The sequence below is a fragment of the Cyprinus carpio genome, chromosome A9 (assembly GCF_018340385.1).
Source record: "Cyprinus carpio isolate SPL01 chromosome A9, ASM1834038v1, whole genome shotgun sequence".
NCBI classification, from domain to species: Eukaryota; Metazoa; Chordata; class Actinopteri; order Cypriniformes; family Cyprinidae; genus Cyprinus; species Cyprinus carpio.
The window spans coordinates 3,561,267-3,587,232 of NC_056580.1; the positions used below are offsets into that span (position 1 = coordinate 3,561,267).

General features: G+C 38.2%; 1 protein-coding gene and 1 long non-coding RNA gene across 2 annotated transcripts in view; both read right to left on the reverse strand.

Moving 5' to 3' along the window:
- Nucleotides 1–24,683, reverse strand: part of LOC109085413 (FERM, ARHGEF and pleckstrin domain-containing protein 1-like) — a 24,912-nt gene extending 229 nt beyond the window's left edge. Inside the window, exons 1-18 of the mRNA XM_042763069.1 lie at nt 24,588–24,683; nt 24,116–24,189; nt 23,014–23,082; nt 22,814–22,877; nt 18,226–18,403; nt 11,476–11,615; nt 10,980–11,069; nt 10,043–10,176; nt 9,368–9,449; nt 9,050–9,287; nt 8,092–8,291; nt 4,276–4,365; nt 4,110–4,192; nt 3,780–3,889; nt 1,373–1,548; nt 1,188–1,295; nt 924–1,075; nt 1–615 (exon numbers count right to left, since the gene is read on the reverse strand). The exon at nt 1–615 is cut by the window's left edge and continues 229 nt beyond it. Of these exons, the coding sequence (XP_042619003.1) occupies nt 540–615; nt 924–1,075; nt 1,188–1,295; nt 1,373–1,548; nt 3,780–3,889; nt 4,110–4,192; nt 4,276–4,365; nt 8,092–8,291; nt 9,050–9,287; nt 9,368–9,449; nt 10,043–10,176; nt 10,980–11,069; nt 11,476–11,615; nt 18,226–18,403; nt 22,814–22,877; nt 23,014–23,082; nt 24,116–24,189; nt 24,588–24,683 (2,160 nt within the window). The 3' untranslated portion in view covers nt 1–539. The remainder of the gene's footprint in view (nt 616–923; nt 1,076–1,187; nt 1,296–1,372; nt 1,549–3,779; nt 3,890–4,109; nt 4,193–4,275; nt 4,366–8,091; nt 8,292–9,049; nt 9,288–9,367; nt 9,450–10,042; nt 10,177–10,979; nt 11,070–11,475; nt 11,616–18,225; nt 18,404–22,813; nt 22,878–23,013; nt 23,083–24,115; nt 24,190–24,587) is intronic.
- Nucleotides 5,861–6,804, reverse strand: LOC122146062. Its single transcript, XR_006160738.1, has 3 exons — nt 6,739–6,804; nt 6,065–6,146; nt 5,861–5,984 (listed from the first exon to the last, which is right to left on the reverse strand). It is a non-coding gene; the product is annotated as an uncharacterized LOC122146062 (long non-coding RNA).
- Nucleotides 24,684–25,966: the final 1,283 nt, after the last annotated feature.

Below are 25,966 nucleotides of genomic sequence, written 5' to 3' on the forward strand. Positions count from 1 at the left end.
CTACTTCTCCAGGTGTGTGAAATCTTTTATCATTAGCTGTTTTAATCTTTGATTTTCACCTTTATTATAAAACTTCTTTTATGTAACTGATGTAGTCTAAGCACCTTACACCATTCGTTCTGTTTCTTACACACAAATAATTTAGCAAAAATACTAATAATACGAATGGAACTTGCCTGAGGCTGATATTTGACCTGAAGAGTCCTGTATAAAGCTCAGAAGTGAAAAGACGACATTCCCCTTTAATGCCATACTATGTAGAACTGCTATTAAAAATCAGTCACAAAAAAGTGACGTTGTCATAAAAGCGCACACACACACACACACACACACACACACACACACACACACACACACACACACACACACACACACACACACACACACACCACACACACACATATACTGAGATGGTTGCTCTCTGTATGCCTGCATTGGTCTGTTAGTTTGTTGGTTGTTTTTTTCTGTCCAGGTCCGATGGCAGTTTCCGAGGGGTTCAGCCTGGTTCGATCCGGTTCAAAAGGCAGGTTCTCTGTGGTTCAGTCCGGTTCTGTCCGGTTCAGATAGCGGGTTCTGCTGGCAGAAGCTGTAGCACTTCTGATCACCGTCATCCATCTACACAGACTTGAAAATCTTACTATACAATAACACTAAGGGTCACATTTAGCTTGCAAAAGACAAAGTGCATTTTTATATTGGTCAATTTTTTTTCCAGATTGTCTAAAAGCAAATAACACTCTTAATAAAAAAAAAAAAAAAACAAAAAAAAAAACAAAATAAATAAAATAAAATTTAATTTAAACAATATTTTGAGAAAAACAAATAAATTTGGCTGTAACAAATAGAGTATTTGAGAGTATTTCCAAAGTATCAGTTTTCAGTCTTTACTGTATCTCTTGGTGGAATAATGAATTTTGCTGTACCTTTCGAAAAAGTATTCACTCTCCGTTCTGAAGTAGTAGATATGAGATTTGAAATGCAGTTTGAAGACGTGATCTTTATGGATGTTTTCTGACTCGCCAGCGTGTGTTACTGAGTAACCCAACAACGGCAGACTGGCCAGCGGATACTCATCCTTACAGAGAGAACAGTCAACAGAGAAATGAGCCCAGTCCAGGTATTTCACACACATCTGACACATTCACAGAGTAAACACGTGACAGTGTGTGTGTGTGTGTGCGTTTTACCTCATGTGTTTTGTAGAAGAACAGGGTGAAATTGGTGAAAACCACCCAGAGTCTCTGCCAGCCGTTACTGTTTTTAAACTTTCGGAGCAGATTTCCTGAGAGCTGGTTCTGTCAGGCACAGTGACCGAACTGTATTACACATTTTCGCATTCACACCTTTAGATGAGCAGATGTAGGACTGGCACCTCTGTGGCGATGCTGAAGTCCAGCTTGGAGACACTGGTGTTGCGATGCCAGCACACGTGTGCTGTAGTGTTGCCGCGGTGACGAGTGTTTGCTGAATCGTTGCCGTTGCATTGCAAAGATGTTTGAGAACCTCGATGATCGTCCTCTGACTCCACTTCAGACGCCCCTGAGGATTCTGGGAAAAACATGAACTGTATCCTAAGACACATAATTTTGCTAGAACACGCTCCCTAAAGTTCTGTTAGCAATCACTGCATTACTGAACCATGTGACAGCATATTCTGACTTCTGTGCGCTGATTATAGTCCCTGAATAAACAGCTGATCCACGGCAGTATGACATGAAAAAGAAGTGCATTTAACTGAGCTGAATGTGCACTTGTAGTTTACTTCAAATCTTAAAAGTATATTTTTTAAAAAATGTACTTGCAGATACTATAGTATTAATGAAATAAAAGGCCAATGAAGTACTTAAAGAGAGTAGATTTCCATGACTTGTAACAATTTCAAATTAAACGTTCTACTTTAAAGTACATTTTAAATCATTATTTAATAGTTTGGTCGTGCTTTGAAGAAGTAGACTTATTTTGATGTGTTGACTAACATACTAAGACACATGTAAAGTACTTGATTATAATTATAAATAGTGTGTTATTCCATATTAAATTGAAAGTTTCCTACTTAAGTGGGTCATAAAAGCAATAGTAAAGTTTAGCTAATTGCATTCAGTGTAAGATAAATCAAAAACATTTTCATAGTTAACATGCATTTAAGTGTCCTTAAAAATTACATTCACTTAATAAAATTTTTAAGTATATTATTGCCATAAGTACTCTTGTTTAATATGCTAAATTGCACTTCTTTGAGTATATATATATAGTGTTTTCAAACAATTAATCACATCCAAAATAAAAGTTTTTGTTTACATAATATATGTGTGTGTTCTGTGTATATTTATTATGTAGATATAAATACACACAAATACAGTAGCCTATATATTTAAAAAAAATTCACCTGTATTTGCATGTATATATTTATATTCAAATAGTTTATATTATTTATAAAACAATTAATATATAAACATAACAAATTTGTTATAAATATATAAAGGCATGTGTGTGTATTTATATATATATATATATATATATATATATAATAATATACACAGTACACACATATATATTACGTAAACAAAAATGTTTATTTTGGATGTGATTAATCGCGATTGACAACAGTAGTATACAGTACAGAAAAAAATTTAAAAAACACTACTATTAATAATTTTGAAAGAAGTTTCTTCTGCTCATCAAGCCTGCATTTATTTGATCAAAAATACAGAAAAAAAATGTAATGTAATATTGTGATATATTATTACAGCTTAAAATAATAAGTTTTCTATTTGAATATACTTTTGAAAAACAATAATTTATTCCTGTGATGCAAAGCTGAATTTTTCAGCATCATTACCCCCAGCCTTCAGTGTCACATGTAACATCCAGTCTATCACATGATCATTTAGAAATCATTCTAATATTCTGATTTATTATGAGTGTTGGAAAACAGTTCTGCTGGCTAATATATTTGATGAATAAAAGGTTAAAAAAGAACTGCATTTATTCAAAAATAAAATATAAAAAATTAATAATATATATTCTAATAATATATTTTCTTTACTATCACTTTTTTAATATCAATTTAACACATCCTTGCTGAATAAAAGTATTGATTTTATTTAAAAAAAGAAAGAAAAAAAATTACTAAAAATTACTGACCAGTAGTGTATATTGTTATTACAAAATATTTATATTTTAAAAACATAGCTGCTTCTTTTTTTTTTTTTTTTTTTTTTTTTTTTACTTTTTATTCATCAAGTATCCTAAAAAAGTATCACGTTCTGAAAAAATATTTAAGCAGCAGAACTGTTTCCAACTTTGATAATGAATCATCATATTAGAATGATTTCTAAAGGATCATGTGATAATGATCCTAAAAAATTCAGCTTTGCATCACAGAAATAAATGATAAATTTAAAGTATAATACATTTAAAACCAATTATTTTAAGTTGTAATAATATTTCACAATATTATATATTTTTTTCTGTATTTTTGATCAAATAAATGCAGGCTTGATGAGCAGAAGAAACTTCTTTCAAAATATATATATATATATATTTTTAATATATATTCATGAAACAGGGCAGGACTTAATTTTTCTCTGAAAATTAGTTGGATCATGAAAAGTTGCCAAAAATGGAAAGTAATTTCAGAGATGGAGCAAAATATTACATTTTGATAAAACCAGGAAGATGTATTACAAAGCAAATAGGGTTTTAATTCTAATGATTCTAATTCTAAGGCATTTATATTTTGTAACAGATACAAAAAAGGTGTGATCTGATTCACTTACTGACACCCTTGCTAGCAGTCAGCAGGTCAGCAGTCGGTCCATTAGACTCTTCGGCCATGTCCACCGCCATCTTTAAATCCTCCATCCATTTCTCCATTTCTGACTCTGAACTACAAGAGACGGGAGACCCATCATATATGGACCTCTAACACTCTTACAACAACCAAAAAAAAAGCACTACTCCTACCAACAAAAAAAATTCTGCTTCTAAAAAACAGTCACAAAAGATAAGATATAATATATAAAAAAACTACAACATCCGTCGACATGTTTTCTATTACTGTACATGCTGTTGACACACAGACATTGCAAATGACTGCTCAACATTACCGTGCGGCGACCACCAGTGACTGCTGCTGTACCATCAGTGTGAAGGAGTGCGGGACGCCCCACTCGTCCTCACTCTCCCGGATCTGAACACATACACACATAGTGAATGGATGGATTCTCATGCCAAATCATTATCATCTGCACAAAGGTTGCTGAGTTTTCATACTGTCATGCCGTGTAGAGGAAGTTGTCTGTGCACTGTAAACTGATTGGTTGATGTCATCCCTCGGGTGCTGTACAGCAGAACACCATTAAACTGGCTCCACATAAAAAGAGAAAGAAGAGTTCATCAGAAATTGGTTCATTTCATTTGTAAAAATAGGCCTTGGGTCAGTTTAGAACAGCATTCCGCAACAGCAGTTATTTTGAAGAAGGTTGGTAGCCAAACAGTTGCTGGTAGCCATTGACCATTCCATAGTATAGAAAAGAAAATACTACTGAAGTCATAGGTACCAGCAACTGTTTGGCTACCAACTTCTTCAAAAATATCATATTTGTGTGCTCAACAGAAAAAGAAACTCTTTCTGCGTGAGTAGATGATGACAGATGTTTTATTTTTTGATTGAGCTATCCCTTTAAAGAACAATAGGTCCCTCTATCATATGAAGCATAGATGTGTGTGCTGAAATCTCACCAGGAAGAACATGCGCTGTTGAAGGCCTTTCCCAGAGAGTTTGCTGAGGCAGCCCAGTCTGATGAGCTGACTGTCCAGCCACGGCCAGATGCTCAACTCCAATCAAATCCTTCTGAAGCTCCAGGAGTTTTTCTGATACGTTCTCAATCCTTCCAGACCAGGACGAAGAGCAGCCTCCAATTTACACACAGCGTCCAATTCAGCTAGAAACACACACGCATACACATTACTGTTCAAAGGTTTATGGTCAGTACGATTATATTTTTTTTTTAATTAATAGTTTAAAAGACACACTAAATAACTCAAAGTGAGAGTAAAACATCTTAGCAGGTGAGCACAAGAGAGAGACATCATTTAAAAACATTTAAAAAATCTGACTGACCCCAATGAATATAATATAATATAATAAAATATAATATAATTAATATAATATAATATAATATAATATCAATATAATAAATAATATAATATAATATAATATAATATATGGAGACTAGTGTTAGTTAACATACTAGTGTATTTTTTATTCATATTTATTTTTATGTTTTTATTCATTTTGGTCAGTTTTTTACAAAAACACCTTAATAAATTACTGAAAATACACCATGTCTTTAGTGTTATTTCTTTAACTGAATTCTCTTTATTTTATTTATTATTTTATTATTATTATTATTTTATGTGACCTCAACAAATGTCAAATTTATAAAAGAAATAAAGAAAAGTTTGAAGGGTTCACAAACTTTGTAGCAGGTTTTCTGGATCTTCAGTTCCTCTAAATAAGCACTAAAGTGCACCTTCTGGCTGTTTTAAAATACATACTTATGTAATGCTTATGAAGCACTTTTCTGTTGAGGAAACATCCTGAAAAAGTAAGTTGTTTTCAGATTTAGCTGTCTTCAGGGAACATTTTTTTCATCACTGGTTTTCCCTCCAAAATTTCAGCAGCTAGATCAAAAACCTGCTCACAAGTCACCCTTCCACCACACACACCACTCCACCTTTGCAGTCGCTGTAGTCGGTGTGTGTCGGTGGGTAGGTGTTTTGCAGAGCCTGTCTAGTATCTGTCTGTAGGGTAGCAGGCGATGGAGAGGGCTCAGCAGAAAGACGTTCAGAGGAATGTAACACACCTTCTGCAGTTCAAACTCACGTAAACACACACACTCCAGCCTGCGGGACGCGACACATGCCCTCTCCAGAGCAAACACACACTCTGAGCTCATCTCCAGCTGTGCTGAGAGAGCCTGGAGAATCACAAACACACAGTACTGTCAATAACATGACTGATAACATCCATCTACCACACCACACAACACAGAATCACCTTCAGCTCCTGTACACTCTTCAGCAGCAGGTCTCCTAATCGCTGGATTTCTCCTTTAACCTGCATATTGCATTGGCCTTCCCTAAAACACATTGCAAATGCATTCAGAATATTCTTGTTTTGAGCTCTCCAGAAGAAAGAAATCAGGGTTGGAATGACGTGATGGTGGTGAGTAAATGAATCACAGAATTACTAATTTTGGACGAACTAACCCTTAAAACGTCTTGCACACACTTAAATCATTAGTTACTGAACAATGTTGGGGAATCGGCTCCAGACTAATGATGTTTTTCTGAGTAGAGCTGCGTAATTTGCATAATTACATTAGTTACTGAAGCAGTGTTTCTCAGCTCCAGTACTCAAAGTCCTCTGTCCTGCTGAGTTTAGTTCTAAACATGATCAAACTCATCGGTCTGTGACTGTCTAGCACTCATGAAGAGCTTGATAACTAGTTTGTTGACACACTCATGTGAACGTGAATACTAACACGCAAGCTCCAGTCTCTCAAACGCTCAAATGATCCTAATGATGATGATCACTGAGAGCTGTCAATGCCACTGCTGAAGGGTAGAGATCATAGTGACCTAAAGCCAGAAACCATCACTCAAACTCAGCTCAGTGTCGAGACTGTAGCCTGAAACCTGATTGAGTTTGTGTGTGTGTGCATTACTCACCACAGTGATAGTCTCTCCTCGAGCTCCTGGAGGAAGTGTGTGTGGTGGGAATGTAGCGGCTCATAGGGTGGAAGTCAACAGTGTCTTCAGAGCCTCAGGAACACAATCCTCTTTATCCAACACTTTCTGAAACAACTGACACACACACACACACACACACACACACACACACACACACACACACACACACACACACACACACACACACACACACACAGACATCAATCATATTACAACACCTGTACCTGCTTATATGTGGTTCCTATGTGTATTGAGTAGCTATTCTTATTAGGAAAGTACATATTATAAATGAAATCTTTAATAAATGTGTAGTTTATTGATTGTAAACCATGATGTAATATGAGGACATACTACACTTCAAAAAAATTTAAGAAAATACAAATTTTTATTCATCTAGGATGCATTATAATTGGATCAAAAAAGTGACAGTAATGACATTTATAAAGACAGTTATAATGAAAGTTTTTTCCATTTCAAATAAATGTTGCGATTAATCTAAGATGTATCAGGGTTTTTGTAAACATATGAAGCAGCACAACTGTTTTCAACACTCATAATAATCAGAAATGTTTCTTGAGCAGCAAATTTGCATATTAGAATGATTCCTGAAGGATCGTGTGACACTGAAGACTGGAGTAATGATGCTGAAAATTCAGCTTGAGGTGACAGAATATTTACTCAGTCACCTGGACAGAGTGTTGTGTCATGTTTGTGCATGCAGCTGATAAAGTAAGCAGAAACCCCTGCACTGATATGCTGCTGGCATTAAACTCCAGGCCTGTAAACATAAAACCTGATCCACAGCCTGTGATGACTGCACTATGTGTTTTTTTTTTTTTTGTGAAGGAAACATGAGCTCTATAAACCCGCCCACTGTGGCTGCACAGGAATGCATGTGGTGTGTGTGTGGAGATCTGATGAAGAGTCTGTCCATCATTTTACCACTGTGATCAGCTAAACTGGCTCCACATAAAAAAGAGAAAGAAGAGTTCATCAGAAATTGGTTCATTTCATTTGTAAAAATAGGCCTAGGGTCAGTTTAGAACAGCATTCCGCAACAGAAGTTATTTTGAAGAAGGTTGGTAGCCAAACAGTTGCTGGTAGCCATTGACTTCCATATTATAGAAAAGAAAATACTATTGAAGTCAATAGGTACCAGCAACTGTTTGGCTTCCAACATCTTCAAAATATCATATTTTGTGCTCAACAGAAAAGAAACTCTTTCTGCGTGAGTAGATGATGACAGATGTTTTATTTTTGAGTGAGCTATCCCTTTAAGAACAATAGGTCCCTCTATCATATGAAGCATAGATGTGTGTGCTGAAATCTCACCAGGAAGAACATGCGCTGTTGAAGGCCTTTCCCAGAGAGTTTGCTGAGGCAGCCCAGTCTGATGAGCTGACGTCCAGCCACGGCCAGATGCTCAACTCCAATCAAATCCTTCTGAAGCTCCAGGAGTTTCTGATAGTTCTCAATCTCTTCCAGACCAGGACGAAGAGCAGCCTCCAATTTACACACATCGTCCAATGCAGCTAGAACACACACGCATACACATTACTGTTCAAAGGGTTATGGTCAGTACGATTAATATTTTTTTTTAATTAATAGTTTAAAAGACACACTAAATAACTCAAAAGTGAGAGTAAAACATCTTAGCAGGTGAGCACAAGAGACATCATTTAAAAACATTTAAAAAATCTGACTGACCCCAATATAATATAATATAATATAATATAATATAATATAATATAATATAATATAAATAATATAACAAAATAATATAATATAATATAATATAATATAATATAATATGGAGACTAGTGCTAGTTAACATACTAGTGTATTATTTATTCATATTTATTTTTATGTTTTTATTTCATTTTGGTCAGTTTTTACAAAAACACACTTAATAAATTACTGAAAATATACCATGTCTTTGTGTTATTTCTTTAACTGAATTCTCTTTATTTTATTTATTATTATTATTATTTTATGTCACCTCAACAAATGTCAAATTTATAAAGAAATACAGAAAAGTTTGAAGGATTCACAAACTTTGCAGCAGGTTTTCTGGTTCTTCAGTTCCTCTAAATAAGCACTAAATTGTTTTAAAATAAATACTTATGTAATGCTTATGAAGCACTTTTCTGTTGAGGACATCCTGAAAAAGTAAGTTGTTTTCAGATTTAGCTGTCTTCAGGGAACATTTTTCATCACTGTTTTCTCCAAAATTTCAGCTAGATCAAAAACCTGCTCACAGTCACCCTTCCACACACACACACACTCCCACCTTTGCAGTCGCTGTAGTCGGTGTGTGTCGGCGGGTAGTGTTTGCAGAGCCTGTCTAGTATCTGTCTGTAGTGTAGCAGGCGATGGAGAGGACTCAGCAGAAAGACGTTCAGAGGAATGTAACACACCTTCTGCAGCTCAAACTCACGGCACACACACTCCAGCCTGCAGGACGCGACACATGCCCTCTCCAGAGCAAACACACACTCTGAGCTCATCTCCAGCTGTGCTGAGAGAGCCTGGAGAATCACAAACACACAGTACTGTCAATAACATGACTGATAACATCCATCTACCACACACACACACACAGAATCACCTTCAGCTCCTGTACACTCTTCAGCAGCAGGTCTCCTAATCGCTGGATTTCTCCTTTAACCTGCATATTGCATTGGCCTTCCCTAAAACACATTGCAAATGCATTCAGAATATCTTGTTTTGAGCTCTCCAGAAGAAAGAAAGTCAGGGTTGGAATGACGTGATGGTGGTGAGTAAATGATCACAGAATTACTATTTTTGGACGAACTAACCCTTAAACGTCTTGCACACACTTAAATCATTAGTTACTGAACAATGTTGGGGAATCGACTCCAGACTAATGATGTTTTCTGAGTAGAGCTGCGTAATTTGCATAATTACATTAGTTACTGAAGCAGTGTTTCTCAGCTCCAGTACTCAAAGTCCTCTGTCCTGCTGAGTTTATAAACAAAAACAAACACAACTCACCGTTACTTTACAGCACACAACAAAAGAATAACAACAAAACTATCTACACAACACACCTCATGTGAACGTGAATACTAACACGCAAGCTCCAGTCTCTCAAACGCTCAAATGATCCTAATGATGATGATCACTGAGAGCTGTCAATGCCACTGCTGAAGGGTAGAGATCATAGTGACCTAAAGCCAGAAACCATCACTCAAACTCAGCTCAGTGTCGACTCAGTGTAGCCTGAAACCTGATTGAGTTTGTGTGTGTGTGCATTACTCACCACAGTGATAGTCTCTCCTCGAGCTCCTGGAGGAAGTGTGTGTGGTGGGAATGTAGCGGCTCATAGGTGGAAGTCAACAGTGTCTTCAGAGCCTCAGGAACACAATCCTCTTTATCCAACACTTTCTGAAACAACTGACACACACACACACACACACACACACACACACACACACACACACCACACACACACACACACACACACACACACACACACATCAATCATATTACAACACCTGTACCTGCTTATATGTGGTTCCTATGTGTATTAAGTAGCTATTCTTATTAGGAAAGTACATATTATAAATGAAATCTTTAATAAATGTGTAGTTTATTGATTGTAAACCATGATGTAATATGAGGACATACTACACTTCAAAAATTTTTAAGAAAATACTAATTTTATTCATCTAGGATGCATTATATTGATCAAAAGTGACAGTAATGACATTTATTATTGACAGTTATAATGAAAGTTTTCCATTTCAAATAAATGTTGCGATTAATCTAAGATGTATCAGGGTTTTTGTAAACATATGAAGCAGCACAACTGTTTTCAACACTCATAATAATCAGAAATGTTTCTTGAGCAGCAAATTTTGCATATTAGAATGATTTCTGAAGGATCGTGTGACACTGAAGACTGGAGTAATGATGCTGAAAATTCAGCTTGAGGTGACAGAATATTTACTCAGTCACTGGACAGAGTGTGTGTTCATGTTTGTGCATGCAGCTGATAAAGTAAGCAGAAACCCTGCACTGATATGCTGCTGCATTAAACTCAGGCCTGTAAACATAACCTGATCCACAGCCTGTGATGACTGCACTATGTGTTTTGTGGAAGGAAACATGAGCTCTATAAACCCGCCCACTGTGGCTGCACAGGAATGCATGTCTGTGTGTGTGGAGATCTGATGAAGAGTCTGTCCATCATTTACCACTGTGATCAGCTCCAGGTCCTTTAGGTATGTCCTCTCAGTGTTCAGCAGCTCTTTAGCTATGCAGTATGCTTTATCAGTGCGACAGTTCTGCAAAAAAACACACACAACTCAGCACAAGTAATCAGTACAATATAGCACTTCATGAAAACTGACATCAATTATACTACAGCTGAGTGATAGAGATGGTTTATTATGCATATAAACACAATAAAGCCACACTGACACATTTAAATGTGATGTAGGCTAATGGATTTTTAAAGGGGTCATGCTGCTAAAAAGAGCATTATTTTGTGTATTTGGTGTAATGATATGTGTTTATGCTGTATTTTCCACATACTGTAAATTATTGTTTCTACTCTATGCCCCGCCTTCTGAAACGCTGAAAACAGTTTGTGCTGCTATGGTAACATGTGACAATTCTGAACTATTGACTGTGCAGCCAGTCACATAAACACAGTTTTCTCTTGCTAGCAAACACACCCGTTCTTCTCACCTTCCTCCTGTTGTCCTCCTCATCATCAGTGCGTTTGGCACCAGTGTCATTCAGCATGGGGGAGATGAGAGGAGACGGCGTCGCTGCTCTACAGTCATCAGCATGACCGTTAACTAATGTTACTAAAGCACACGTCACCTCTGAGAATGAGAGACAGACACAGATGAAGATCATTAGCACAGACCTAAGGCAGAGTCCTATTATATTTATCATTTTGATATGTGATGTGTGCATTTAGACTTCACTTTCACTTATTTTAGCATGCAAATATGCATCAATAACAAAAAAGTACTAAAACAATACCATGGTACTGCCTTGTTTCTCTTGAATATTAACCATGTGAGTAGCATGTGAATATCATAAGGCAGGGATATAGTTATCATACTGTACAATACCATGATATTTATCAAAGTTGCTGTACCATGGTATTGCCATTGTACTTTTGGTACGGGATATAAGCAGTAACAGTTCTTGAGTCTAAATGGGTAAATTAAATAATTGATAAATGCTAAATATACATGTCTATGTTCATTGTTCCTATAGTATAGTGCACTTCCCACAAATCCCTGCTCCTACAGGAGGTTTTTCTCAGTACTTGCCCAAATCTGCCTCTTGTGTTTCCTTTGAGTAGTGCAGTCATGATAAATGAAGCAGGTGTGAGTGAAACCTTAATGACATACTGTATACACTACCATTCAAAGCCGTGAACATGTTTTTCATGACCTTAAAGCCCTTAAACTAAAAGTTTCAAATAGACAAGTTGGGCCCCTCTGTGAAACAGAAGTTCACTTCAGCATACTTTTAAAACGAGTACTCATTATGGAAATAATATACTTAAGTGCGAACTGACTGTAAGGTTTTCAGAAATATTTAGATTAAATGAAAATGTACATAGTTTAAATTTATATTAAATGCAATTAGATGAAATTCAGCCTTGTCTTTGAAATATGGTTAATTTGAATGTACTGATAAGCATTTCAAGTATATACTAAAATATTATATTAAAATATAATATTTACAAATAACCACATTTGTAATGATGAAGTTGCAGCTTGGTACATTTAAAATATATTCACTTTAAATGTAATATCATCAATACAGTTAAAAATATAATTAAGTACTTTACTTGTGCTTTATTAGTCAACACATCAAAATAACTTCATTAAACCACAACAAAAGATTATTAAAACAGTGATTTAAAATGTAAACTTTAAAGTAATACATTAAAGTAATACTTTTCATTTAATTTAATTTGACATTTTGTACTTTTTAAAAGTGCACTTAAATGTGTTAAGAAGCAAAGTCATGAACGTTTACTCTCTTTAAAGGGATACTCCACCCCAAAATGAAAATTTTGTCATTAATCACTTACCCCCATGTCGTTCCAAACCCGTAAATGCTTAGTTTGTCTTCAGAAAACAATTTAAGATATTTTGGATGAAAACCAGGAGGCTTGTGACTGTCCCATAGCCTGCCAAGTAAGTTACACTCAGCCGCGCCACAAGAATGCGCTATTTTCTTTCAAATCAAAGCTAAATACACGTACAAACAGCACATCCTTGTGGTGCGGCTGATACAGAAGAGCATACGCAGCATACGGTGATATGAAGATACACAGAGTAGACTGTTGATAAAGGAATTGTTGAATAAAGTCGTTATTTTTGTTTTCTTCGCTTACAAAAAGTATTCTCGTCGCTTCATAACGTTACGGTTGAATCACTGATGGCAGATGGAGTATTCTGATGATGTCTTTCATACTTTTCTGGACCTTGACAGTGTAACTTACTTGGCAGTCTATGGGACAGTCACAAGCCTCCCGGTTTTCATCCAAAATATCTTAAATTGTGTTCCGAAAATGTGGAAAACTGCAATAAGGAACGTGTCCAAACTTGTAAATGGTAGTGTATTTACAGCACAAACTTCTCCATGTAAACCATACAGCGTATACAAACAATATAAACAATTCACACTACACCATACAGGCATATAATGTGAACTAATGCATGTATGTCGCACTTTATATACATACATGTGTTGACAGATAGTGGGACATGCACTGTGCAGCCATAGATAGCGGGGAGGGGGTGTTGGAGTGAAAGGGAAGAGGAAGGGTTGGATTATGAAAAATATGAGCATTATAAGCTTTAAAAAACAATTTCTGAGTCTTCAAAGACCAACTGTAACTTTATTGACACTAGTGCACAAAATACAGTGTTAAAAAGTCTATGTGGTTCATAAAGAGCAGCAGAACCAAAAGTCATTGAGAAGAAGCAGGCAGGGAAACATCCGAAGAGAGATTAAGCTTGAACAGTGCTGAATGAGAGAGACAGAGGAAGAGAGGGAACGACTATGTTCAGAATAGTATTCCAGTAGTATTGAGCCAAGGTGTGAGAAAGAATATCAACATGTCATTCACACAAATGAACAGCAGGTGACTTTTTGTTTTTTCAGGCCATCAAGCCGATTTATAAACAGTCCTTGTGTATAATTTGATCATTGTGTGAACAAACAAAAGAAGATCAGTCATGTCACAGACATTCATAAGGATATTCAAATTTTCATGTGTGAAAATAGATTTCCCAGAACTCTCTGCCTTTCAGATTTCCTTGAAATAGAACAGAATAGCCATATGAAGGGAGAGCATGCAGCCCAGCATTTAAAAACACCATTAGTTACAAAGATTCATTCATTCCATTTTAAATGCCAGCAGAAAACATAACAAGCATTTATTGATCATAAATGACAAGGATGACAAGCTCAAGTGGTTTCAGAAAAAAAAAAAAAAAAAAAAAAACAGCCAGAAAAGAAAAGGTATAAAACAATAGTGAATATCAGCCAAGAGTGTAGTGACATCAAAGCTGAGTGAGAAATCAGGCAGGGATTAGAAACTCATGTGCTAGATGGCATTATCACATTTTCATTGACAACAAGTATGCAATTTTTGTTAAAGGGGTCATATGATGCTGCTAAAAAGAGTATTATTTTATGTATTTAGTGTAATGAAATATTTGTATGCAGTTTAAGGTTAAAAAAAACATTATTTTCCTGTACTGTACATTATTGTTTCTCCTCTATGAATCGAAATGCGTCGATTTTCACAAGGCTCATCTCTCTGAAAAGCAAGATGTGCTGTGATTGACCAGCTATCCTGTGCGTTGTGATTGGCCGAATGCCTCAAGGCTGAGACGGAAATGTTATGCCTCTTAACATACTGTGATGCCTTGTCCGGCTTGAGCAATGAGACAAAAACATAAAACCCATTATAAACATGATATAAACATGATTTCTAATTTTCTTTTGGAAGGCAAAAACCAAAGTAGTTTCGCTTTCTCAACAAAACAACGTCACACACCGGCCTTGAGTAAGCAGAGGCCGGAGGCCTAGAGTGAGCCGTGGCCGGCTTGAGTGAGCAGAGGCGGGCGGCTTGAAAACATGGCGGCAGGCGGATTCTACGAAGGAGCGTACCTTGGTCTTGCAGCAACCACATGTGAAAACCCCGGGCTGGATGCCGCTTCGTCCACGGTGAAAGCCCATTCTGCGATCCACAGCGCAAAGTTGATGTATTTCCTCAGCGTCCAGCACGGATCAGCCCCAGGCATGACGAAGCGGATATCGTCCTCTTTTGGAAGGCCAAACAAAGTAGTTTTGCTTTCACAGTGAAACACACAGCATCTATACGACATGGCGGCGGCTGCAACAACAATACTACAACGAGAATAAAAGGTACGCATTCTTTCTTTGCGTGAACATCTGTGCGGCGTTATGCAAATCTTCCCACATACTGACGTAGATAAGTGGGGGCGTGTTAGAATGAGCCGTTTCAGGGGGGCGTGGACAAGTCTCAAGTTTTTTAAAGAATATCTCTTTGGATTTGAGACTTTAGTCTTTGCAACTTCACAGATCTTCTTTATTCACCAAGAGCTTGTAATACTCCAAAGAGAAAGGAAAATTTGAAGTAGCATCATATGACCCCTTTAAATTATCAAAAACACCCTTTCCAATCCCTGCTGAAGGATAACAGGTAAACCCATGTGCAAAGTAAGGTAAAGGTGCTCAGCGAGGGAGAGAGAGTGAAACACAGTGAGACGCAGACACAAATGTTGTGACACTTTCTCTCTGTAGACTGAACCAGCGTACAGCTTAAAGAGACAGTTCACTCAAAAATGAAAGTTCTACCATAACCTACTCACCCTCATGTCATTCCAATTCCATATGGCCCATTGAGACCAATAAACTGTACACTTCTGTTGTTTTCTAAAAATGCAGTGCAAACATTCTTCTAAATCTTTCCTTTTGTGACATGAAGATGAGTATACAATGACAAGATTTTCATTTCATAATCTGAAATCTCTTACTGACAAGTACATTCATCACAATTCTGACACATTAGGACAAAAACCCCTTATATTCAAAATGGTTACATTCAAATCTACCTAAGTAAAAAATCATGCAGGATTTTATAAGATAGATACCATTAAAAATGTCCAGTCTCTGAATCTGCTAATTTCTCATAGTAAACAGATATATTTCCGAGGCTCAGCCAGAAGGTAAAATGAGCCACACAACGAAGACCATGATACGAAGATCTTTTGCCAAAGCTCAGGGTGAGTGAAACTTCAAAAATCACACTGTTCTTTAAATGATTCTATGAAGAAGCAGCTGTAAGCGCCAGCACAAATGTACAAATGGCAAACTGGCAAAGTGACGATTGAGAATATTAATGAAGATGACGTTCTATACCAGGGGAAGCCAACTCTGCTACTGGAGAGCTACCATTCCCAATCAAATATACTTTCTAAACAAGGTGTTCAGGATTACTTAAAAGTTTCAGGCAGGTGTGTTGGAGCAGTGTTGGAACTGAAGTCTGCAGGAAAGTAGTCCTCCAGGAACAGGGCTGGCTAAACGTGCTCTACACCATACTGAGAGCTACACAAACTTACAACTTTAGCCCCTGAGATCCACTTACCTGCAGAGTTTAGATCCAAACCTAATCCAACACACCTGAACAAGGTGATCGAGGTCTTCAGGATTATTAGACAGCTACAGGTAAGGTTGGAGCAAGACTTTGCAGGACAGTGGACCTTGAGGGCCAGAGTTGCCCAGCCTTGTTCTAAAAGTACCACAATGATTTCAACTGTACAGTAGGATCCAAGTTCTAGTTCCTACAGTTATTAAAAAGTCTAAAAGTAATGGTTGATGCAGAGAGACATGAAGGCCCCAAAAAGTGTTCTACCTCAGACTCATTCATATTACAGCCTCACCCTTAACAACTTTTAAAAACAAGAGTGAAATGATGAGTTGACAGTGCTGTTGGAAACACCAGTCTTCCACTCTAAGACTAAACCTAACCCTAACCCAAACATCTGATTGGTCAACAGGAAAGTTGCTCCAGGATCAACACCAGGAACATGTCTTACTTGGCAAAATCACGTTCACATCTACTGCTATGGCTCCTCACATTATTCCAAACGCAGAGATCTTGAAGTTACTCCAGGGAGTGACAACATCCCTCTGAAGTATTCCAGATTATTGCAGCATCAGAACTGTCAGTATTTAGCATACTGTGCAGAGCTTGGCACCACAAAAGCACCCTATGGGTAAAATCCCTTCCTGCAAAACTATACAGAGTTTTGCCTCAAGAAAGGGAAGAATATCCGCCTTGTCACACAGCTAAGGCCATCTCAGGTTATAGGAAAAGAACACTCAGTGTGGCATTGCCGAGAAGCACACCACAGTGGTGTTTTCACACTAACATGCTAACAGTTAAACACTTGCATCCCTTCCTCATCACTGAGGTTCACACACCCTCCTTCATTGTCAAGCTCATCTAGCTGCAAGCTTTCGAACGTGTAATTGTTTCTGGGGAGGCGGGATGAACTACGGGCGGCTTGGTTTTCAAACCCTAGCGAATGGCTGCAGGAGCCAGTAGACTCCGCCTCTTCTGAGTCGCTAGTGTCTGTTCCACTACTGGTGGAGCCGTCAATCATCTGCACAGCCCCGAAGCGCCGGTGTGGGGAGCTTGGCTTGAGATTGGCCTTGCCGGGAGGCGTGAGCCCATTGGCCAGCATTCGGCGCTCCAACATGGCCATTCTCTCGGCACGGGAGAGAACGGGAGAGTGTGGCTGATTCGAGACTCGTATGTTTCTTTCAAATTGGCTAACAGTGTTCTGGGACTTGTTTGCTGAACGATTCATAATTGGGGAGCAGCTACTAAATAGTCCCCCCCTTTCCTCCCGTCCTGCTTTTGAACTAAAGCTCCGCCTGGTGTGTCCATTATACTGGGCGTAGCTTAGTGAGCTGGTCCTGTGAACTGAGGAGGGGGCCGGGCTAGAGGTCAGGCTCCTGGTGCCTGTGTGGTGGTTTAAGGAGCTTTTTGCAGCCAACTCTTCCAATAGTGTGCTATGAAGTGGCCCACGTACCCTGCCTCCAAAAAATGACGACTCAAAAATGTTAGCACTTTGATTTGGAGAGGATGGGCTGGGATAGCTGTGGATGGGGCTTTCAGCTTGGCTTACAGGAGAAAGAGGCGGAGACTCTTTCTGCCTGAACTTGCCAAAGTATCTGTCCTGCTGATGTGGCCGGGGCGAACCAAACCCTGTGCCATAAGCGCTGTCGCTGTTGCCATCGCGTGTGTGTGCGAGGGTGACCTGCTGACCCGACCTCTGACTTCCTGTTCGCTAAACTCTGCATCACTGCAGTCAATGTACGGGATGGATGAGCTGCTGCCTTTAGCTGCATGGGACGCCAGACCTGCTCGATCAACGGGTGGCTGCTTAGCTGCCCGACTGGTGCTGTCCTCCTGAATGGTGTACGTTTGGTCGCTGGATCCGTTGCGCTGAGTTGATGGGGAGGAGTTTCCACCTGGTCTTACTACCAGAGAATCTTCTGAGCTTACTAAAAATGAACCCTCCCAGCTCTGCTTGACAGCCTGAGAGAGGAAGAGAGAAGCCCTTCATCAGTACCTAAACATTATGGGTTCCAGAGTATTCTGGGTTCTACTTGAGTAATGGGCTACCAATCACTGAAAGTAATCGACTTGTCGTTTACAGCAGTGCAAATACAATGGAAGTCTAGGGGCCAGCATTCCAGAGATGTGAAGCTTGATCCTGAATTAAATGTATTTTTTTGATCTATACATTTTTTAAAATTGTCCTTTTTTTAGGGTGGAACTACTTGGATGAACCTCTGGTTATGACAGCACTTGGCTAAGGGTGGGAATTTGCTCTATGTGAATAGTAGTTTGCAGATAGTTACATCATGTCAATTTTCTGCTATTCAGTTGCCAGGGCTGGATTATAAACTGGACCCAGTGGGATCACTGCCACTACGGCATCCAAAGCTTCAGGATGCCAGGACCTTCAGCCAAAGAGGGCTGAACAATATCTAGGCTTCTCTAGGGCCCAGTCCATTGGTTCAGTCATTCATTTTATTTTATTTTGTTATTTTTACTATTTAAGATCAATTATACTAATTTAAAAGTGCATTCAGTAGTTGATTAGCTAGCATTACAGGTAATTCTCCTGTTGTCTTTGCTGGTAAATTACAATAACAGCTCTGTTCCATTGTCTAACTTTTGCTTTTCACATTTCTAAACTACACTATCCTACTAGTGCAAAACTCTATAGACACATCTTAGAAAAAGTTATTACAGTACAGTCTTCATTATGTTTGAGTTGACAGCCATTCACATTCAGACTTTTCACAATAACGTCACAAAAATTTATTTCCTAAGTATACACTGTAGCATCTGCTTAGGATCATGTATGATCGTTTGGGCTTTATGTCTTCGAGATTCCTTTAGATTTGTGACCATTGCATAAAATTACAGAATCTGGGCACCATAGTCTACGGTTATATGGGTGCTTAATCAAAAATTTACACCCACAATATCTAAAATACTCAAAAGAACAACAATCTGCTCTCCCCATCCGACTTCAAACATATTCCAAGATAACCAAATGCCCCTCACTGCCAGGCACCAAGGGCCTACCTTCTGTGTTGCCTTCTGTGTGGTGAACGCTCTTTTTAGCGGATGTTTTGAAGGTACATCAACGTTCGCAACGAAAAAAAATATGTGCAAACTGTAATGAAGCAGAGATCAGTTAGTTCCTCACCATCTTTCCGTGATGAAGCTGAGATCGTTCGGCAGCTTAAAGGGTTAGTTCACCCAAATATTAAAAATTATGTCATTAATGACTCACCCTCATGTCGTTCCAAACCCGTAAGACCTCCGTTCATCTTCGGAACACACAGTTTAAGATATTTTAGATTTAGTCCGAGAGCTTTCAGTCCCTCCATTGAGAATGTATGTACGGTTTATACTGGTCCACGTCCAGAAAAACGTAATAAAAACATCTTCAAATAAGTAGTCCATGTGACATCAGACGGTCCGTTAGAATTTTCTGAAGCATCGAAAATACATTTTGGTCCAAAAATAGCAAAAACTACGACTTTATTCAGCATTTTTTTTCTCTTCCGGTGTCTGTTTATGAGCGCGTTCACAACACTGCAGTGTAGTGATTCCGGTTCGCGAACGACTCACTCGATGTAACCAGATCTTCTTGAACCAGTTCACCAAATCGAACTGAATCATTGGAAACGGTTCGCGTCAACAATAAGCATTAATCCACAAATGACTTAAGCTGTTAACTTTTTTAATGTGGCTGACACTCCCTCTGAATCAAAATAAACCAATATCCCGGAGTAATCCCATTTCCTCAAACAGTACACTGACTGAAACTGCTGTGAAGAGAGAACTGAAGATGAACACCGAGCCGAGCCAGATAACGAACGAAAGATTGACCGTTCTCGAGTCAAGAACCGGTTGCATTGGTTTTCGGATCACTAGTAGTGAAGGGAAGTTCGGTTCTTTTCCGCGAACCGGTTCTTTCGGACAGTTCGATTCAATAAACCGGTTGAAGAAAACTGCTCACCAGTTCTTTTGCGCTCGACGTAATGACTTCATTGGCGATGATTGTCCTTGATTCAAGCCTTCAGTTTACCCGCGCTCATAACATTAGCACAGAATCAGTTCAGAATCAATCACCAAAAGAACCAGTTCAGTTCAGACGCGCTGGGGTGGTCCGTCTGCTTCACGCTGAATCACGCATGCAGCGCAGTATCATCAGCTCCTCGGTTTCTCGAATCGGACGCGTCCGACACCACAGAAACGGTTCTTGACTCGAGAACGAGTCAATCTTTCGTTCGTTATCTGGTTCAGCTCGGTGTTCATCTTCAGTTCTCTCTTCACAGCAGTTCAGTCAGTGTACTGTTTGAGTAAATGGATTACTCCGGGATATTGGTTTATTTTGATTCAGAGGGAGTGTCAGCCACGTTAAAAAAGTTAACAGCTTAAGTCATTTGTGGATTAATGCTTATTGGAGACGCGACACCATTTCAAACGATTCAGTTCGATTTGGTGAACTGGTTCAAGAAGATCCGGTTACATCGAGTGATTCGTTCGCGAACCGGATATCACTACACTGCAGTGTTGTGAACGCGCTCATAACAGACACGGAAGAGAAGACAACGCTGAATAAAGTCGTAGTTTTTGCTATTTTTGGACCAAAATGTATTTTCGAAGCTTCAAAAAAAATTCTAACGGACCCTCTGATGTCACATGGACTACTTTGAAGATGTTTTTATTACCTTTCTGGACGTGGACAGTATACCGTACATACATTCTCAATGGAGGGACTGAAAGCTCTCGGACTAAATCTAAAATATCTTAAACTGTGTTCCGAAGATGTACGGAGGTCTTGAAGGAAAGATCAGTTAGTTCCTCACTTTCCGTGCTGACACTTTTCGACTCCTTCATTACACGTAACATCCTGATGTCACGTGTCTTTACAGTATTTTCGACTCATACATTACACGTAACATCCTGATGTCACGTGTCTTTATGGGACCTTTACGGGTTGTGTGTGAACGCAAGCAAATATTCTGGGTAATCACTGGCAGTGTGAAAGTGCAAAATCTAGTGACCTGGGGAAACAATTGCCAGGACACATTACCCGTGTATTTTCCGGAATCGCAGTGTGAAAGGGCCTTAGACTCTCAAAATGATTATATTCAAGTATATGAGAGTATCTCTGCTATAAAGATCTTTTCGATGTCTGTTGTTGGTATCAAAAAATGATCTGCTCTTTATTCCTCAAACAATTATGTACACTATGTTATCGTCAAATACAACATACTATGTGTACCATAGTTTGGGTAAAACTGCACCAATCCTCCAGACCAGCAATAAACATGCAAATGGGCAATAAAAACAGAGACAACGAAAGTTTCTCCTGCTCAAAATTCCATGCTTCTGATTGGGCATTCCACCCAAAAGGTGGGTGTGGATAGAAAAATATTAAAAGTAATTATCTTCGGATAATCTGGGCTCAGGAAAAACCCTTGCTTTTCGAGATGAAATCACTATCCAAGACTCCTCAAAAACTCTCCTCTTGAGTTGATTTTCCAGCAGTTTTTATCTTCAAAATAACTTTGTCGAACTGCTGTGGACCTTTCCTATCTTCAGAAGAACTAGAGGAAAATCTCCAGCTTACTTCTAAAAGAACTCATCAAGAACCTCATATGTCTACCACATCAGGATCTTGTTCAGCAACAAAGCCAATGCAAGTAAACCGTTTACAAACTATTTAGATGCGTGTTTAAGTCTGAGCCTCTTTTAAGGTGGTTTTTGATTCTTTGATGATTCTCATTAGGTTGTGGTTAATTGATGTGAAATACTGCAATTCTTTTGCTCTGCCCTCTCTCTTCTTTACTTTTACTTCATTCTGTATGTATACATATATGTGCTTTGCTTAGTTTAGTTATATGTTAGCTATAGTTTCATTTATTAAATCCCTTATATAAACAATTAATTGTCTCTGTGTGCTGCTCACAATTCGAAGTCATTGAATGTTTGATATCTTGCTACATGCTAGGTTAACGCTTTAGTACTGTATGAAGTAGGAAAGTTATTCTTTCTTGGCCAGGAAAAATAATCTTTCCTAGAATTGACAACTGATTATACTGTCGGTGGACGAATATAATAATTGTAATATTGATTCTGCCACAGTTAATTCTAAGATCAGATCTAAATATTCATAAATAATTATAACCAGTTATAATTAATCATAAATATTCCCTTTACGAGCTAATTTGCAACAAACCACCTTAGCACTAAACGACTGAAATGCACCTTTAATATTTATCTTCATCTATCCATCCATTTCGGAAATATTTTCTGTGCAACATAATATCATGCAGCAAATGCTTTGTAGTGAGCTTTACATCTCGCTTGGGCTTAAAAGTGGCTTGAAAAACATTCATATGTGAAGACACTAACTTGATTTGGCACTTGGTGACGCAGAGGTGACAGGCTGCTGTTATACTGCACCCTACTATGTTTCCTGAAAGAGAAAACAGCAAACACTCAAAACAATGAAAACCACACAGCCTTACAGGTTTCTACTAATTAAACATTAAAGGAATAGCAGTGGCCAACTCTTGACTTTCCATTCATTAAAATCAACAGGTCAGGCTCACCTATTAAAGGGCAGTTTTTTAAACTCATTTTCCTTCACATAATCTATCACCTGCTTCTGTGTCCGTCCCCTGCAGAGAAGAGAGGGGTAATTAGTCCAAACTGGATTCCCAAACATGTGACAAGAGCAAAAAGAATACACTCCAGTTAAAATTATTAAGTACTTTACATGTGCTTCAAAATAAGTGTACCTTCTAAATTTTAAAGGGATACTCCACACCCCAAAATGATTTTTGTTTTTATTAATTCACGGTTACCCCCATGTCTTTCCAAACCCATAAAAGCTTCGTCCAACTTTTCGGAACACAATTTAAGATATTTTGAATGAAAAACCTGGAGGTTTGAGACTGTCTCAACGTAGACTGCCAAGTAAAGAACAGTGTCAAGGTCCCGGAAAGTATGAAAAGCATCGTCAGAATAGTCCATCTGCCCATCAGTGGTTCAAACCGTAACGTTATGGGTGCAACCTTTATTGTCATACGAGAATACTTTTTTGTACGCCCCTTGAATAAAAGAAACAAAAATAATACGAACTTTATTCAACAACATTTGTCTCCTGATGTGGAGTGACACAGAGGGAGACAAACTTTGAATAAAGTCATTATTTTTTGTTTTTATTCACGTACAAAAAGTCATTCTGTTCAGACTATTGATTAGATGGAATATTCTCATGAAATCTTACATACTTTTGGCTGGACAATGACTATGTATTTTACTTGGCAGTCTAGGGGACAGGTCACAAGCCTCTGTTTTCATCCAAAAGATATCTTAAATGGTGTTCCGAAGACGAAACAGAGTTTTTACGGGATCGGAGCGACATGGGGGTAACGTGATTAGTGACAAAAATTTATATGTTTGGGGTGGAGTATCCCTTTAACGCATGTAAAAAGACTATTGAAACATACTGATTGTTCTCTACACTTAAGTGGCCTTTTTATTTAAGTTAATATAACATTACCTGCAAGTACAGTTTTAACGATTTGACGTAAACTACAAGTGCACATTCATTACAGTTTAAGTGCACTTCTTTTCACAAGGGTTCACACTCAACCTACAGACAAAATTCACATGTTACCAAAAAGCATTTAATCAGGGTTTAGCACCCTGAACCTGAAGGATGAGCCCCTGCTGAACAGCACCGGTTTAGGTTTTGGGTCATCTGGGCTCCTCCAAAGAGCCTGAAGAAGGCGTGATACTCCACACCAGATTCTTCCAAAACACTTTTACAGCGTCAGTCAACCGCCTCGCCATCAGAAACTCCAGAGTATCTTGATTAAACATTTCTGCTACAGGACGAGACAGACAGAGACAACCATGTCTACAATTCAACATGATAACTGAGAGCTTAATATAATGACGCATTCACACTGTATGAAAAATCACACTCATAGGGTCTGCGTTCTCAGTTTGACAAGGAACGCCCCTCTTCTCTTGAAACTCAACTTGCGTATTTTAGACCAGTTGAAGTCGTTGATCCTGTTGTGTCCCTGAATAAAACACAACTTGTGTCATGCTGTGGTTCGTGTATGCCTTACTGTAAGTGTGTGTGAGAGAGAGAGTGTGTGATTTAATGTACCTGAAACACGGAGGACGCCGCCGCCGGTGTGCTACAGCCAGACTGAAGTTTGGTTCCTTCTCTGTCTTTAGCAGGATGGAGTCGGATACCGTACATCTCCAACCTGCTCGCCACCTCCAGCAAACCGGTAATCTGACTCTGCAGGAGGACCTGTCCACTTAAACACACACAAAACACAAAATTAACACACGGACAGGTGTTTTGCTATACTGCTCTACCTGATTCCTGTAAATTATTTTTACTGTCACAACAACATCTTCTAAATGTCCTCTGAACATCCGTCACTTAATGGTCACTGGGAGGTGGACAAACAGTATACAAATCATATTAAAAATGACTTCCAGATTAAAAGCACAATAGATTAAATGGTGTTGGCAATCTACTGAACGTGCGCCAGTCAGCAAGCCTTCATGTTTTGTTTGGGCCTAGACTCACGTGGCTGTTTATGGTGGAACTCCATTATTGTGTCCATTCAGGGCCATCTGTCAGGGGATGTAGTGGTGTTAAGGCAGAAGATGCTGTCTACACCGAGTTTCCTCAAAATCACCAATCTCAGCTAAAATAAATCCACACAACACACACACACACACACACACACACAGGTTCACACTATGACACGTGGTAAAAATGACCAATCTGAACTGACAGGGAATTGATGAAGATCGAGACCAAAGAGAGATAGAGAAAGTATATAACTAGTACTGACAAATGAATTGTCCTGCTGGATTACAGCAAGCTTTAATTGCTCCTGTATATATACAGCATACAGAATTTGCATAGGTGCAATAGCTAGGTGTGTACATAGATTTTCTCTTATTTGACATTTAATCACGTATAGAAAAAATAGAATATTAACACGCATAAAATAGTTCATTCCATTTTTCAGTTAACACAAATTGGATTGCTGACTGCATTTGTCAAGCTCAACCATTCAACCCTGATGCATAAAGATAGAGTATCGGTAACAACATTTATTTTAAGGACCAGTTCCCATTATTAACTCGCATTTTACATTACATTTTACATTTATGCATTTGCAGACACTTTTATCCAAAGTGACTTACAGTGCATTCAGGCTATACATTTTTTAACCAGTATGTATTTTTTACTAGCATGCATATTACTAGCATACTGGCTGTTTATTAGCACATATTAATGCCTTACTCTACATGACCAAATTTTAGATCCCTTAAATTTCTTTAAATGTATTGTACTGTAAATAAAAGTTTATAATAGTTTTACAATATGCATTTATTTGTGTGTTTGTATGTTTTTATGTGCAGGTGTGTGTATATACCGTTATATATCTATATATATACACTCAAAAATAAATATTTCTTTTGAAACTAATACCGTTATATAATGTTGGGGAATTATTA